Genomic DNA, 17,202 nt, shown 5'->3' with positions numbered 1-17,202 from the left:
AAAGCAGACTCTCATCTGTTAGACTGTTTTTAAGTTCGTTTCTGATTTTTTGCCTTTGTTTTTCTTCTACATTCACCTCTTTGCCAATGAGCTTTTCCAGATGTGAAATCCATATGGATGTATTCAACTGATATTTGCGTGTGGCATTCTCGCCTGCAGTTTGTAAACTTTTTAATGTTTTCCAAGCAGTGTTTGGATCTTTATAAAGGACGTCGCTGATTTTATTCGCAAGATCGTTTGTGTACATTCTTTTCTTTCGTCTTAACAGTCTGTTATAGATCTTACGTTTGGAAAAATATTTTTTGCATAGGGATTTATTATATGGATGCCTGTTTATGGCATTCAGTATCGATCTAAGATCTTTCCTGTGTTCATAACATTCACAATCAAACCATTTTTTAATGTTTTTTCTTTTGCGCTTACGAACGGTTGTTTTCTTCCTAAGACTTACATTATCCGCAAATTTCATCATTTGTGTAAAATCATTAATAGTATTGTTTAGTGCTAGTTTAGAAATCCCGGTATCATTTTCAATATACGTATCTAATCTTTGTTCTATTTGAACAAGTTGGGTTTTTATCCATGGCATGTTGAAAGCTCTTAAATATTTCTCGTCTGAGAAGGCATCCCATAAGTATCGGTGTGTGACGTCTTCAGCTTTAAATGTTTCTTTTCGTGACGTTTTAACTGATACTGAATTCCTTTCTGATTTTATCGAAAATCCAGTTACGAAAAAACTTAATTCCATCGGACAGTGATCTGAAAAAGATTTAAGGGGATGAACTTTCATATGTAAGATGTCTTTTTTCATGGTGGTAGAACAAATAAAATAATCAACAACACTACAGCCATTTGGACTATAGCATGTAAAGTGTCCATCTAAATCACCCAGTGTTCTTCCATTGAGGATACACAAATTATTATCAGTGCATATGGACGCCAGTCTTCTACCAGCTTTTTGTACATAGCCATCCATTGAATTTCTGTTATATATCAAATCACAATGATCATTATAAGGTAAGTTACATCTGTTGTTTTCATGTTCCATTTGAATGAAATCTGGTATCACAGCTGTTCGTGCATTGAAATCTCCACAAAGTATGATGTTTCCCCTTTCGTTGATTTCTTCGACGTTTTCTTCTAACTTATCCCAGATGTCCGTGGTATTATCTTTTCCAAAAGAGGATGTTTCTGGAGGGATGTAGACACATCCCACAAAAGTGTCGTCGTTGCCATTGGTGCTTGGTATCTTTATCCACACAATGTCGCTGTTACTGCTTGGCAGTATTTTGATGTTCTTTCTTAAATCTTCTTTAATGTAAATTGATATCCCCCCTGACGAACTTACTGCTTTTTTACGTTTTTGACGTACATAATGAATTCCAGGTGCAAAATTTGGAATGAAGATGTTACTTGCAATGTCTTTATCTAGATGGGTTTCTTGTAAAAAGATAATATCATATTTACTGAAGTGTTTTATTACCCAATCATGTGCTAATTTATTTGTGGTAAGTCCATCTATTGTCTCTTTGTACCCTTTGAGGTTCCATGAAAGTATGTTCAATGACTTTTTTAACATAACAATTAGATTAAAAAAATATATATACAAAAGAAAAGAAAAATTAACACTAACGAGTGGTTATAACACCAACAACAAAAAAGAGAAGAAATATATGTGAATGGTTTTGTTTTTTGTTGTCTTTAAGGAACTTTTTGATGAGCAATCGTCATTGCCTAAATCTCCTTGCCAGTCAAACATTGTTATGATCAATAATCAAAATGGTAGTTGTTCTGTTCCGTACTGTTGAACCAGCTGTCTCTGAACCGTTGTCCCTGTTTGTAGCCACTGTATGTCGTTGTGTCTCTGTTGTAGGGGATGAAGTCGTATCGCCGTTGATAACTGAAGTGGTGTTGTGCTGCGTTGTCGTACGGCTGGACGGGGCGGTGTGTCCTCGTACCTCTGTAGGGCCTTCTGCTGTGATTGTAGTCGCCTTGCGTGTTGAAATGTGGTATGTTGTCCCGTCTGTTGGTACCTCTGTAGCCCACCGTGTAGTCGTTGTTGCGTCTTGGTGCATCTCTCACGTAGCGTCTTGGATCTTGTCTTACAATAAATCTGCGTCGGCTTGGTTGGTATTCCTTGCGGCTCTCTGGATTGTTTTCTGTTCGTCTTTTCCAATAGTTTTGACGAAGTTTCTTTTTTGGCCTTTCCCAGAACATGTGGTCAAAGTACCGGCCAATGTTCGCCGCCAGCAAGCTTGCTCCTTTTCTGTTGGGATGGATATCATCTTGTAGATGCATATCTGTCCTTACGTTTTCATGACCGAGGAACGAGATGTTTGCGTTGTCATGCAGCCTGGTGTAAATTAAGGCGTTCAGCAAATTGGCTTTGTGTGTGAGTTCTTCTGATTTTGTTTCTGTCACTTTGCTGATTATGATCTTAGAATCCGGGTAGTTGTCCTGCAGTTTGGAGACGGTTGTAACGAGTTCGGCTGTCACTGTTTCTGCGCTTTTCTTCTTCAGATCATTGATACCAGTGTGCAGTAGTGCAGCATCAGGTGACGTTGTTTCACTGATGATGTCTAGTGTGTGGTAACTAGCGTTATACGCTTTCTTCTTCTGTATTTTCAAGCCGTATGATCGCCCGAGTCTGATGGCAACAACGTCCCTGAGGACGGAATCATGGTATATGATGATTCGTGGGAGCTGGTGGTGGTCTTGTTCTTTCTCTTCGTGCAAAAAATCATCTTCCTTCTCACTGTTTATTGCCTCACTTTCAGAGTCACTACTTGAAACAGTTTCACTCTTGTCACAACTCGCATCTTCTCTTCCAGCGTTGTTCTTTATCTCATTCGAGTTTCTGTTGTGTTCAGGATATTTGGCGTGGTGTAGACTTTTATTTTGAATTTTGTGTTTGGCTGTCTTCTGTGTTTGATAATTTGTTTTGTAACAATTGGAATCACTGGTTTCGACAACTGGGGTTGTAGCTGTGAGCTTGTCGTTAGAGGCAAGTGGTGTGTTTCTGTCCTTGCTGGTAGCCGCAAAAGGAGTTGATGGGTCACTGGCAGTCATGAGAACTGACTTCTCGTTGAAATCCGTGTGTCGCCAGTAAGGGGCGGAGCTGTCACTCGGTGTTGATGAAATGTGCTCAGCTTTGTCTTTGCAGGAAGGTGGTGTACCAGAGTCCTGTTTGCTTTTAGGTGTTTCTGCTGGTCTTGGTGTGGGCTTTCTGCCAAATAACGACTTAAATGAAGACTTCAGTGATGGTACCTTTTCATTTTCTTCTGTCTGAGTGGAGACACCTTTTGTTGGTTTTGGACTTTCTTTGGCACCACGATGTGCATTTTCGTTTTTCCCATTAAAACCTATTCTTCTGATACCTTCCACAATCTGAGCAACTAGTGCTTGATTTTGTTGGGGGTGTTGCAGGTCTGCCATTGATGTTACTAAGTTTTGAATGGATGATTCTAGGTTTCGAAGAACTGAAGTCGTGGTTTGGTGTTGTGATTTCAGTATCTGTTCCAGAATAGTGTGTGTGTGTGTGTGTTTGTGGGTGGGTATGCGTGTGTTGTGTGTTGCGCTGGGAGAGAGATAAAGAGAGTGTGTGCGCGCGTGTGTTGAGAGAGAGGGAGGGAGGGTGGGAGAGAGGTGGGGAGGGGAGGGAGAAAGAGAGACATAGACAGAGAGACAGACAGACAGAGAGACTGCTTTCGCGCCTGTAATCATGCATGCGTGCCCCTGCTACACGTAAAGCTGGAGGAATCACATGTTTGTGTTTTTGATGCGTGCAACAGGCGTGCATATCGAATATCTTATCTTTATTCTGCGGCTACAATATGGCGTTATGTAAAAAAATGAAATAAATGGAATGAATACACAAATAAGGCAAACAAACAAACAATTAACATAAATAATATATATGTATATATATGATTAGAAAAAACAAAAAACAAAAACAAAAAAAACATGCATAGCCTTTTGCCTCGAGGCTCAAGCACGGAAAGAACGAGCGAAGAGAAGAGGAGAGAAGAAAGAGAAGAAAATGAATTTCTACAGGTAAGAAAGATTACATATCAACCATGTACGAATCTAACCGTTCTGAAAATAAATGGGAAGAAAAAACAACAACAACAACAACACACACACACACCAACAAAACAACACCCAACCAGAGTTGTTGCCCTTACCTGAGCACTTTGAGGGTGAGGGTTCTGAAGGCACTGTCGACGAGTTGCTGGGCAGCCTGTATCCCTCCGCACGATATTCCATTCACACCCAGAACCATATCCCCGACCAGCAACGCCGAATCTCCGGCTTTGCTTCCTTCCTCGATCTGCGCAAACAATGGAAACTCAACGTCAGACTGGAATGTAGTGTACTGGGACTCTATTGTATTGTATGATAATAATAATACTGAGTTGCTTTGTTCTGTATCGTGTTGTGGGGAACTGCGTTGTATTGCGTTGAAGGTATTGCACTGCGCTGTATCACAATCACAAAGGGCATGGGTGAGTTTGTATATATATATAATCTTGTGCTTCAAGGAGAAACGAAACCAAATTTTATTTTACCAGGGTAATGAGATAAGCAAAACATGCTTTTTTCCACCCAGCCCTGGGGTATAAAAAGATGGAAAAAAAGAGGGATGTGGGGGAGAGGGGGGGAGGGGGTAGGGTTACATCAAAGAATACATGAACACAGAACTGTTAACAAGAATGATATCAACGAGAAATTCACTGAAAATCACATGAGAAACTTATGAAAAAAGACTACTACAAAGCGACAAACTAAAGAACTCTCTATCCCCACCCCTACCCCAGTCTCATTCCCTCCAACCGCATGCACACAGTGAAAGGAGGAAGCTGGTAGAATGGTTAAGACGTTTATCTGCCAATACAGTGTCCGTGACGATCTGGGTTTGAATCCAGGTCTTGTTCTTTCTACTACCATACTTGACTGGAAAATCAAACTGAGCGTATAGTTATTTGGATGAGACGATAAATCGAAGTCCTCAGTGTTCAGCACACACTTGGCGCATTGAAAAAGAACCTGAAGCAATATAAATGTTGTCCTCTGGTATGGCGGCAAAATTATGTTGATGAAATCCACTCTGGTAGGTGTATAAATACATGGGCATGCTCTCATGCTCCTGTCAGGCATCTGCCGAGCAGATGTATGTATCGTATATGGATTTGTCCGAACGCAGTGACGCCTCCTTGAGAATCTGATACTGTCTTTAGCTTCCCAAAGTCATGGGACTCCTTCAATAAAAACAACCAGTACGACTTGAAACAAAAAACAACAGTAATGGCCGTTCAAAGAAACACTGACGTCAGCAACAACTGGAAAATATTTGTTTCAACATTACTGCTGCAGTGCACGTGTCGGCCTAACGTTCACCAGCTGTCAACCAAACTAAACGAAAAAATAATTCATCACTTGCTTGAGCACGATATATGCTGTTAGCTTGTTGGTCTGCTGTTTATGTGTGCTTTTTTACAATTTATCTGAACAGATATTTGTTTTAACCAATAACAACAACAACAAAAGCTAACCAGCCAACTATAAAGCCAAACAACCAAGTGAAAAATAAAAACAAAACAAGCGAGCCCCCCCACCCCTACCCTCTATTTACATACTGTACCCGACTCCTTCAACTCGTTGAAATACCCATGTGGGTTCCCCTGACCCAGCAAAGCATAAAGACGTCTCCCCAAGCACACCCGAGGTTGTCGTGTACTCCAGTGCACTCGCTGCTCCCTAGTAGTTTGGAGCTATCACTGGTATCTGCCCCCTGCGGAGTTTTGCCATCTCTCTACTTACTGCTCCCACGCTGTTTTTCACAGGCTGACGACCCAAAATAGAACCATTCAAATAAGCAATCACACCATGCCGTAGCTCTCTCATCAAGAAGGCAAAGGTTGTCTCTCTGTTTTCTTTCTCTTTTTCCTATTTGTGTTGTGTGTGTGTTGTATGCGTGTATGTGTGAGAGAGAATGCGAAATGTTTTATTCACTTTAGGCCAAGGTCCTTACCGAAGGGGGCAATCATACAGCAACAGAACAAGGTGTGTGTGTGTGTGTGTGTGTGTGTGTGTGTGTGTGTGTGAGAGAGAGAGAGAGAGAGAGAGAGAGAGAGAGAGAGAGAGAGAGAGAGAGAGAGAGAGAGCGGGGGCGGGGGCTGGGGAGGGTTGTTCTCCTCTGTCTTCACACTGTAAATCATATTTTATCTTATTTTTAATGTCCCTCAACCAGCCATTAATTACCAAATGAGACGATGGATTCCTGGGTTATACCTGGTTCCTTCTACATCAACTGTAGTAGAGGGGGTGGGGAAGGAGTGGGGGTGGGTGGGGGGAGAACAGTGCGGGGATTGGCTGAAGAGGGGCATGGGGGAAGAGCGGGAGGTGGGGGGGGGGGGGGTTATTGCAGAGATGGCAAAGCTTTCCAGCTTGTTGATAAATTCATTTTGACTAAACGACATTGACAGATATGACTATATTGAAAGTTCAACTGCACCTGGGTGTATGTGCTCTCTTATGTACGTGTGCGTTTATCCATAAATAAAAAGAATGCAAACGTTTTTGAAGCCACTTTTTCTTTTTATGATTTTTGTTCTTTCTTTTCTTTTTTCAATTAGCTAATTTTACTCTTTATTTATTTTTGTTTATCCTTTTCTTATTTCACTGCGAAATACAATCCCGCATTCTTCACAAATCTGCTTCATTGAGACAGTCTATTGGTTCCCAGTTACATGAGGAGAATGGTGTTATTTGTCAGTGCAGTATCCAATGCAGATCACCGTAGCGACGAGAAGAAAAAGTTGAAAAGGGCGTTCGTGAAATAATGGATCTAAAAATGCACTCGGATATCAAACAATGAAATCACCAATCGCGATCCTTCTCTCGAAACACCACAGCCGATCCAGGTGAATCCCAACTTTCTCTGGCCTTCCGATTTGATTTAAATGCCTGTCTCAATGACCAAATGTTGTGATTTTCTGTCGTTTTACAGGTGTTGGGAACAGGTCTGTGCACAATAGCACCTGCTTAATGCGTACCTTATTCTTTTTTCCCATACATCTTGTTTGGCGGTCTGAGCGGCGGAGTCTTGAGAGCACAAGATCTCAGCTTCCAAAAACTGTCGAAATAATCAAATCCCCCTCCAATCCGTGCAAGTAAATCAATCATGTGCTTAGCCTGTGTCGAGTTCACATTCGGGCGCAATAGCCGAGTGATTAAAGCGTTGGACTTTCAATCTGAGGATCCCGGGTTCGAATCTCGGTAACGGCGCCTGGTGGGTAAAAGGTGGAGACTTTTCCGATCTTCCAGGTCAACATGTGCAGACCTGTTAGTGCCTGAAACCCCTTCGTGTGTATCCGCACGCAGAAGATCAAATACGCACGTTAAAGATCCTGTTTTCCATGTCAGCGGTTCGGTGGGTTATGGAAACAAGAACATATCCAGCATGCACACCCGAAAACGGAGTATGGCTGCCTACATGGCGGGGTAAATAAACAAAACGGTCGTACACGTGTAAAATGTTGCATGTCTGTATGAGTACATGTGTGCGACTGAAACCTGATCGAATGACACAGGAAGCGAATGATGAACGCCCAAATGTCAGCCATCAGTCGGCTCCACCCAGGTAGGCAGCCTGTTGTGCAAATGATTCCGTGTTTGTAAAACGCTTAGAGCCTGGTCTACGACCGAGGATAGGCGCTATATAAGTATTCATATCAAGCTAACATCGCGAAAGTTTGCAAAAGAAAAGAGGGCTAAAGTGGTGAAAGGGGAGTAGGTGGTACAGAGAGTCAGAGATAGATAGATAGGCAGATAGATAGATAGATAGAGAGACAGAGACAGAGAGACAGAGAAAGACAGAGACAAACAGAGAGAGAAGGACAAAGAGAATCACAAAGAGAGATACGCAGAGGTTTCCAAGCTGGAAATCACACACATGCAACACCTCTTTGAACGTGGGTGAGCTTTCAGCAACTAGACAACAACCCCAAACAAACTGCAAAGAATGGAGGAGGAAAAACTACACCACGACAAAAGCACCCTGGCTACATTTAGACGGCACCCCTATGGTCCTGGTGACCCGGAAAAGGTGCTTGTATCCTGTGAAACACGGTGAAGGTGTTCGTGTGGCGTTGTGCACTCCCTCACTCCCACTCAGGGTGGAGTGTTTCGATCTGCCTGCTTAACCCCCACCAGTGTCAATCGTGTCTATTGCAACCACAGTTTCTTCCCAGGCCCACCACTGACATGCCACATACATCGCTCCGACCAGCCATGGCAGTGCTGGTCTTTGGTTGGAAAGCAACTATAGGACCACACTCTTAAGTATTGTATTGTATTGTATTGTATTGTATTGTATTGTGTTGTGTTGTGTTGTGTTGTAGTGTAGTATAATGTATTATACTGTATTGCATTGTATTGTAATGTATTGTACTGTATTGTATTCCTCTTTTGTCAGAACAGAGTTTCCTGTATGAAATTCCGCGCTGCTCTTCCCAGGGAGAGCACGTCGTTACAGTGAGAGTAACATCTACTTTGTCTCCTTTCAAGTGCATTTGCTTTCCTATCAAAGTGGTATTTCTATCGAATTTCGCCAGGAACAACCATTTTACGAGCGCAAAGTGTATGCTGCACGCGAGACTTCGGTTTATCATCCCATCCGAATGCTAGCGTCCAGACCACCGGCTACTTTGGGATTCGAACCTGTGTGCTCAGATTCTCTCCTTTCCTAGGCGGACACGTTACTATTAGGCCACCACTCAACTCGTAAAAAAATAAGATAAAATAAATCTAAAAACTGTTTTCCGTGTTCTGGAATCGTAAGGAAAGGCTTGTCTGTTCTGCAATCGTAAAGTATCTATTCCCAGTTCTAGAGTCGTGCGGCAATACCAATACGCTTCATTGGCTGCACAGAAAGAAGAAGAAAAACAAGCAGAAATAGGACCACTGTAACATTGGTACAGCGTTCAAGTAGGCCTTTTTGACCCAGAAAACAAGAAAAACCACCTTTGGGAGCACAGTAAAGGTTTTCATAAGCTCCAGTGCCTTCATTCACTGCTGAGTGGACTCCAGCCCTTTAACATATGCCTGCTTTAACCCCAGACAGGACCCTTCCTATCCATTGCAGCTACATACTTTTCACAGGTAAACACAAGTCGCGTCCGATCAACAAGTCTCAGCGTATGCCAGGGTTTTGACTGAGGCCTGAATAGACGGAATTCTCTTTCTCCCCCCCCCCCCCCCCCCCCCCCCCGCCCGTCTATGTGAGTGTGTATACATGTATGTGTCTGTGCGCCAATGTGTGTGAGGTATGCGTGTGTAAGCCCATAGGTATACGCGCGTGTGAGTGCTCGCGAGAGTACACACGCGTCTGTGTGAATGTGTATGCGCGCGCTCTAACGCGTGTGAATGTGTGTGTGTGTGTGTGTGTGTGTGTGTGTGTGTGTGTGTGTGTGTGTGAGCGAGTGAGGTAGCGCGCGCACGCGTACGGATTCGCGTTTATGAAATAAGAGAGAGAGAGGACACACGCTGAACACTCAGAGAGAGAGAGAGAGAGAGAGAGAGAGAGAGAGAGAAATACAGAGAAACAGAGACAGACAATGGCAAACAGATCTTCCCATGCATACATGTGGTGTCATTTTGGGCTGGGTGTCCATGTCTGACTGGGTAGCCCACGCCCCCCCCCCCCAGCTCCCACCCCTCTCTCTTTCCCCCTCAAACACACACACACACACATACAAAAACCGCTACAGAAATGCGAACTGCCAATTAAAAGGCGGCGCACGCCGTCTCTCCCACTCTCTCCAAGCCTGGCCGGCATGTCAACAGCTTAACAGACCTTTCAGCACAAAAGTAAACTGCACTCCCGAAATTGACGCTATTTTAAGTCAAAGCATTCTTTACATTGCTGTTGTCATCGTGACTTACCATTCGCGCGCGCGCGTGTGTGTGCGTGCGTGCGTGTGTGTGCGTGCGTGCGTGCATGTTGGTGCATTTCTTACCTTTTATTTCTTCTTAAACTTCAAAGTCAAAGAAACGTTCAAGCACATAAACTTCACACTTCTAAACGGCATGTTCCCATTTAGACTGTGCGTGTGTGTGTGTGTGTGTGTGAGAGAGAGAGAGAGAGAGAGAGAGAGAGGGGAGAGGGAGAGAGGGAGAGAGACACAGAGAGAGAGAGAGAGAGTCCGTTTGTGCATACGGTTTTTCCGTTGTTATTTGCTGTTGTTTTCTTCATTCTCAAAAACAGAAATATTTTTCTTTTCTTTGCTGTTTTGCCCCTTCTTTTCTTCTTTAACCCTTAAACAACTTTTCAGACACATAACTTTCTATTTCATACGGCCCCCCCTTTCTTTATGAACAGCGTTATGTTTGGTATTTGGCTGCTGGACACAACCCAAAAGAAGACAAGTGTTGAAAAGAACCACCGGACCCCGCCACCACCACCACCCCACCTGAAGGAACGAACGAACGAACGTCTGAGAAACAGAGAGCTTTGATCCGCAGATAAAACACGAAGCAAAGAACTGGCAGGCTGCTACTTTCCGGTCCAGCTGTCAGTAAAAGATAATGAGTTCTCGTGACACACATAAAGGAGGTCTCTGGACGCCATGGTCTGGAGGAAAAAATCCGGTAACAATCTGCTGAAAAGGACAGGAGCGAAAGACGATTCGAGTCACTGGGGTTTGGGGGGGATTTTTTTTTTCTCCACAGGGACGCGGTCACAGGAGTGGTCTAGCTGTGGTGACAGTTGTTATATGAGCAGACAGAGAGCAAGGAATGTTGTGAACAGAGGCTACTTGTGGTTCAGATTGCCCTGGCAAGTCTCTGTTTTAAAATGTTAACATGTCCTCGGGTAGGGGGAAAGCCTTGCTTTTCCTATATCTTTAGGAGTGTGTGTGTGTGTGTGTGTGTGTGTGTGTGTGTGCATGTGCGTGTGTATCTGTCTGTGTGAGGATGTTTGTGCACGTGGTTATGAAGGTTTACGTGCGTGTATGCGCGTGTGCTTGCGTATATCTATTTGTTCTTTTGCATGTGTGACTGTTCGTTTGTGGTGTGTAGTGTGTGTGTGTGTGTGTGTGTGTGTGTGTGTGTGTGTGTGTAATTGAGTGTGTGTGTGTGTGTGTCTGTGCGTGTGTTTCTGCCTGTTTGCCAGTCCATCTGTTACCCCCAAACTGTCCAACCTGTAAATCAGCACACCTTAAAACTCACGTCACAGGGGGTTCAAATCCCACGCAACACGAACGCGATTTAAGTCCTCATGTCTAAGGGGCAAGGGGACTTAACCTGAGAACTATTGGAATGTGAGAGAGGGGAGTGTGAGTGTGAGTGTGTGTGTGTGTGTGTATGTGTCGTGTGCGTGTGTGTATGTGTCGTGTGCGTGTGTGTGTATGTGTGTGTGTGTGTGTGTGTGTGTGTGTCTCACAACGTCATACTCCCCTCCAAGGCCTGCCCCGATATCCCCACACAACATGGTGATCTGTAGTATATATATATCTGGTGCTCGCTCACTCCCGAACTCAGCCCGCTGTGATCCCCAGGGTCAACACAAACTGGCTAGGGAAGGGCTGATCGAAAAGGAGACCATGATCGGCAGTCAGTCAGAAAGTGAACACCAAAGAGGAAAAAAAACCGACGGGCGTAGAGTCAACACACCACCCGGTTATGTCAGAAAGGGGTGTCTTTAGAATTAAGGAACTTCGCCCCCCCCCCTTCTCCCCCCCTCCTCTCTCTCTCAAAACACACACAAATAAAGAAGAAAAAAAGGCAGAAAGAGCGTTTCACACTGCTTGAGTGAAGTGGACACGGAGAGAGAGAGAGAGAGAGAGAGAGAGAGAGCAGACAGAGAGACAGAAACAGAGACAGAGGTGTGGAGAGAATTACAACAAAAGGTAATAATTCGCTGAATTTCAACTCGACCTGTGAACGCACCTAAAGAAATTGTAAAAAAAAAAAAAGAAAAGAAAAAGAAATAAAAGTAAAATGAATCTGTTGAGACTTAAGAATTATTGTTTTCAATAATGAAAAGAAATCAAATTAAATACTTTTAGCTTTTTAAAGTCTATTCGCTTTCGTATACAATTTACCCCTCCCCTCTTCAACTGAGGTTTGAGTGAATGTCTGGGTATTATCATGCCCCGGAAGAGCCGAAAAACGGAGGATCTGTGTGCAGTGTGCTCAATGAGCGTGAAGGACCAATGGCAGTCAACGAACTGTACATAGTTCTACAGAAAAATCTATTGTAATTAAATATCCATAAATGAATACACAGAGAGGAAACAGCAATAAAACTGGTGTCACCTGCAAAAAAAAAAAAAAAAAAAAAAAAGGGGGGGGGGGGGGGTCTTCTCGGACTATTACAACGCGTTGCCTTCGGGGAATTCAGCCCTAATTTCATACTGCGAAATCCGCTTTGAGCAGAAAATTATACACTACCTTTCCACTGGCTGAGGTAGAAAGCACAGACTGAATACGAATGAGGGAAACGGGATGTAGCTATTGGATAGGTTTCTGTCATTTTAAAACATTCCTCTTCTCGTTGCCCGCTCCTCACAATCACTCATTTTAGTTGTGGAGCAAAAAAGACACAAAGAGAGATAGTAACAATGATACAGAGACAGGTAGATAGTCTACACAGACAGAAAGAGCAGACAGGGCGACTGTGCTTGCGCTTGCATGTACATGCACATGCGCGCACGCGTATGTGTTAACAAGCATGCACATGATTGACAAAAACAAAGGCAAAAACAAAGGCAGAGATATTGAGACAGATCGAGAAACATACACGCACACTTAGGTTGGAGTGGAAAGTAGGAATAACGATCATTCCGTCCAAAATTCCACTGCTACAAGTCCACTAATTTTCAAATATAAATATAAACAAGGAAAAACAACAACAACGACAACAAAAACAACAACAAACAAACAAAAACAAAAAACAAACCAAAACAAGCACGATCTTATCAGTAGTTTCAAAACTATACATATGATTATCAAACCGAAGGTACGATCGTATCAACAATTCTAGCCTTAGAATAAATCAGCAGTGGCATCTCGGTCATAGTGATTCATCATTCTTGGTGAGAAACCTATATTGATTCATAAAATGATTTTTTTTTATTGGTTCAATGTGGTGTCACCAGGAGAACAGGGCATGACCAGCTATAAAGTTTGACATATTTTAATTCCATGACTATCATCGAGAGTCGCAATGAAAACAATTTATTTCCCTTGCGTTACACGCGACGACGCTCAATGTTTCCTATCTTAACATATCTTGAGGCCTCAAACTTGATCAACATTATCATGTACATCCTTGAAGTGGATGGCACCCCACTGTATGGCCCCATGCTTACCTCTTCAGCCCATTGAACCCGTGTGTGTGCGTGCGTGTAAAGTGTACGTGCGTGTGTGTGTGTCTGCTTGCTCCTCCACACGGGAGTTCAACATAGGCAACAAGCTACAGCCGTTTCGTTTTGTGCAAAACTCGCCAAAATTTGCTGGTAATTCCTGGCATCGTGAACGCTTTATGCCTGACTTCATATGTGAGTGCGTGCGTGCGTAGGTGCCCACGTGTGTGTGTGTGTGTGTGTGTGTGTGTGTGTGTGTGTGTGTGTGTGTGTGCGTGCGTGTGTGTGTGCATAAGCATGTGCGTGTGTGATTGTGTGTGTGTGTGTGTGTGTGTGTGTGTGTGTGTGTGTGTGTGCATACATGTGTATGTGTGTATGCTTGCATACGTGTGTGTATGTTTGTATGAATGCATGTATGTATGTATGTATGTTGTGTGTGTGTGTGTGTGTGTGCGCGTGCGTGCGTGCGTGCATGTCCGCGTACGTGTGTATGTGTTATGCATATGTATGCATGAGAGAGAGAGAGCGAGAGAGAGACAGGCAGACACAGTGAGACAAACAACCAAAACTTCAAACCAGCCAACGGTGCAACGACAACGAAATCAATCAAACCAATCGAAACCACACCCCCGCCTGATATCACTCACCTGAGAAATATGTAAAGCCGAGTCCTCGCCCTCTCCCCCAGCCAGGCTGAAGCCCCAGGGTTTCCCCCCACGGAGGATCACCTCAAAGGGCCGACGATCTGAGGTGGGGGAGAACTTCTCCAGTTCTTCCACCTCCTTTATGGAATCCATGGTGAATCAGTCCTTGGCAAGAAGTAAAATTCCACTCTTTCAGGCCTTCTTACACTGTCACGCACATGCCTGATTTGCGTCAATGGTTGTAAAATCACATTTCAGTGACTGTCAGGTCAAGCCAGATAATGAATATAACTCCATGCGTTCGATAGTTCCAGATTTCCTTCACTGCCGAACACACTCTCGTTGACTTTGTAAACATCCCATTTCACCGATAAAGAATTGAGTCGTTGTTCAAACGGTAAGATTTCGAATCACATTTCACTGATAAGAGTCCGCCGTTACTCAGCATGGAAACATACCTAAAACTGTCACCGAGATTGTCGGTAAGAGCTGTGGCAGATCATTCCAAGCCGTTCAGTTCGCAGGATCGCCAGACGAATAACACACAACGTGCAGACGACACTATCAGCTGACAGCGTGCACTGATCGGAAGTTGCGAGTGCGCATGCTGGGCAGGGAGGAGTCAAGCAAGGAGGAGGAGGAGGTGTGCGCGAATTCAAAAAAACCCGAGAGGGAGAACACCAGAGACTGGGTAACGTGAGAAGCGCTGTGCGGTACACAGGTGATCCCACCACCAGTCCCAACGTGAACCACTTGCCCTGCGGCGAGGGAAAAAGCGTGGCCAGGAATTCCACCTGCCGCGTAATCTATCTCACACGAGCCACCTTCCAATTTTAGCTGTAGGGTCACTACAGATAAAAAGACACCTATCAAACTTGTGCAGCAGCACACCAGGAACGTAGTTAAGTACGGTCACAGACAAGAAAGCTGACACTGAGAGCTTATCAACAACATTCAGTCATAAACTTGAACCGCTCGACAATAACCGTGAGTCGACAATCAGAACCCCGTACGTTAACATCCAGGTATAAATCCATCGGTCAGGCTCGTTTCAAGTCTCTGACAGACCTACTAACTAAAGGAGGAAAGGGACCAGGGTGGGTGGGTAGTGGGGGTTGACTCCAGGTAAGAGACAGCGTGAGAGGGACAGGCAGCTCCAAAAGAAAGCAGGTAGGAGCGTTCTGTTTTTCACCCGGCGGGGTTCACCGGCTACAGCCCCCGCCTGTGTCCCGTTTGAATCCCGGCTGACAAAAGGGTTGTTGGAAATTATGGCTGTGAACAGAGGCAGCTGGTGTTCACTACGCTATAACCTTCATTTGAAGTGCGGGGTGTGTCTGCACCTGGGGGCGACGTTCTGATCAAACTGGTCGCTTGGTAAATCAAAACATCACATGACGACTGGAACTTTAGATCATACATTTAAGGAAACAACAACAACAACAAAACAAACAAAGAGACTTATAAAGGAATACTCGTGGATGTGAAAAGGTCGGGAAAGAAGTGAGAGCAAAAACAACAACAGCAACAACAAACAAACAAACCCGATTTCAAATGAAAAACGAACACACTGGAGAGGGTGTGCTTCTGAGTGAAAAAGGAGTTTGTTTAAAAAACAACAACAACCAAAACGACCGCTTCAGAATGCACACAGAAACTGAAAAAAGGAGCATTTGGAAACATGAGACAGGAAGAGGATAATTATCATTAATGAGAAAAAGAAAGGCTGGCCGGGAAAACAGCACTTTCACGATGCACAATACTGCAGCGACGAGGCACTGACTGTCAGCAAAACTGTCCTTTTGAAGCGTTTTTAGCCAAATACAACGCCCCAAACAGATTTATATTGTGTAGCAAACTTTCTAAAACTGACTTGTAGAAAGCACAACGTTTTCATTGGACCCAGCCAGTCGCTAAGAGACAAGTCTTGATCCTGATAAGATTATGCCTGGTTTGAAGAAACCTTCATGTCCTAATGCTGAAATGATTTAATTTCAGCAACGTTCTCAATGGAGCAGAAAACCGTTTAACATGCCCTTGAATAGATGATAATCTTGTAAAAAAAAAAAATCAAATAGATAAATAAGATCAGATAAAGTAAAATAAAACAAGCAGGACGACAGAGCAAGGAGACGATAAAGCAATGTCTCCTTCCTCTGATGGAGGAACTGATTTTCAGAGTTGCATATGTTGGCCAACTCAGATCTTGTAGATCGACGAGTAGTCAACAGCGCGAAAAGGCAACTCTGCTCTAGTAGCCTTGGTAACAATGAGTTGACAAGTAGGTTACGCACTGAATCGATAGTGGTAGACTGAGGAGTAGTCTCCTAAGTACCAGGGACTTGCACTCAAAGGGGTTAACCGGTTGACACCGTAAATTGTGAAATGGAATGTTGGTGGCCCGCCATTTAAAGAAAGAAGGTCCATGCACTCCTGAATGATTCCTCTGATTTTTAAAACAAACAGTTGCTACAACTTTTATATCTAAATATGACGTTTTTGTGTCATGTGAGCTTGGAGCAAATATAAATGAATGTAAATACACCCAAAGCATCTCAGTAGAGCAGCCGACTAACAAACTGACGAAAGCATGATTGCCTCCAAAATACGAGCATGATTATACAAAATCATTAGTCGAACATTTTAACGAAAATGAGCCCCCCACACAAGACTGAGGGCATAAAAGTGATAGGATGTTCAGACCCGTCTTTTTCGACCCCAGCTTTGACAGCCTCGAAGTTACAGTGGGAGTGAGTCATTTGGGGGACAATAACAGTAGGAGCCGTGGTTTGGGTGCCACGTTAAAGAATGGCGACTGACGCCTGTAGCTATGGCCATAAACACAGCAACTAAGGAACTTTACCTGCTTCGGGGAGTCTCCTGGTCCTAATGCTATTTTATATTTCCCTTACACCAGATTTCTCCTCGAAAGGCTGAAATGATTTAAAGATGCTGACTAAGATCGCGCCGCGAGTTGGCTTTTCGCGCTTGCACATGCATGCGAGGGTTGGAGAGAGGGAGAACAGGAGTGGTAGGTAAGAGACTGAGAACTGTTATCGGTGTGCCATACAGCTCTCTCTCTCTCTCTCTCTCTCTTATCTCACATGGCTAAATGGAACTTGGAAACTAATGTAAACAAAAGGGCACACACACATACACACACACACACACACACAGAAGACCTTGACAGAGAG

The 17,202-nt window shown here is 43.8% G+C and overlaps 1 protein-coding gene across 1 annotated transcript in view; it reads right to left on the bottom strand.

The window, feature by feature from the left end:
• The window catches only part of LOC143283964 (uncharacterized), a 182,162-nt gene extending 167,617 nt beyond the window's left edge, over positions 1 to 14,545 (bottom strand). Inside the window, exons 1-2 of the mRNA XM_076590438.1 lie at positions 14,015 to 14,545; positions 4,185 to 4,330 (exon numbers count right to left, since the gene is read on the bottom strand). Coding sequence (XP_076446553.1) covers positions 4,185 to 4,330; positions 14,015 to 14,164 — 296 coding nt within the window. The 5' untranslated portion in view covers positions 14,165 to 14,545. The remainder of the gene's footprint in view (positions 1 to 4,184; positions 4,331 to 14,014) is intronic.
• Between the last annotated feature and the right edge of the window lie 2,657 nt (positions 14,546 to 17,202).

Source organism: Babylonia areolata, chromosome 7 (genome assembly GCF_041734735.1).
Source record: "Babylonia areolata isolate BAREFJ2019XMU chromosome 7, ASM4173473v1, whole genome shotgun sequence".
Lineage (NCBI taxonomy): Eukaryota > Metazoa > Mollusca > Gastropoda > Neogastropoda > Buccinidae > Babylonia > Babylonia areolata.
The sequence above is the reverse complement of the archived record's forward strand: the minus strand, read 5'-3'. Positions and strand labels throughout refer to the sequence as shown.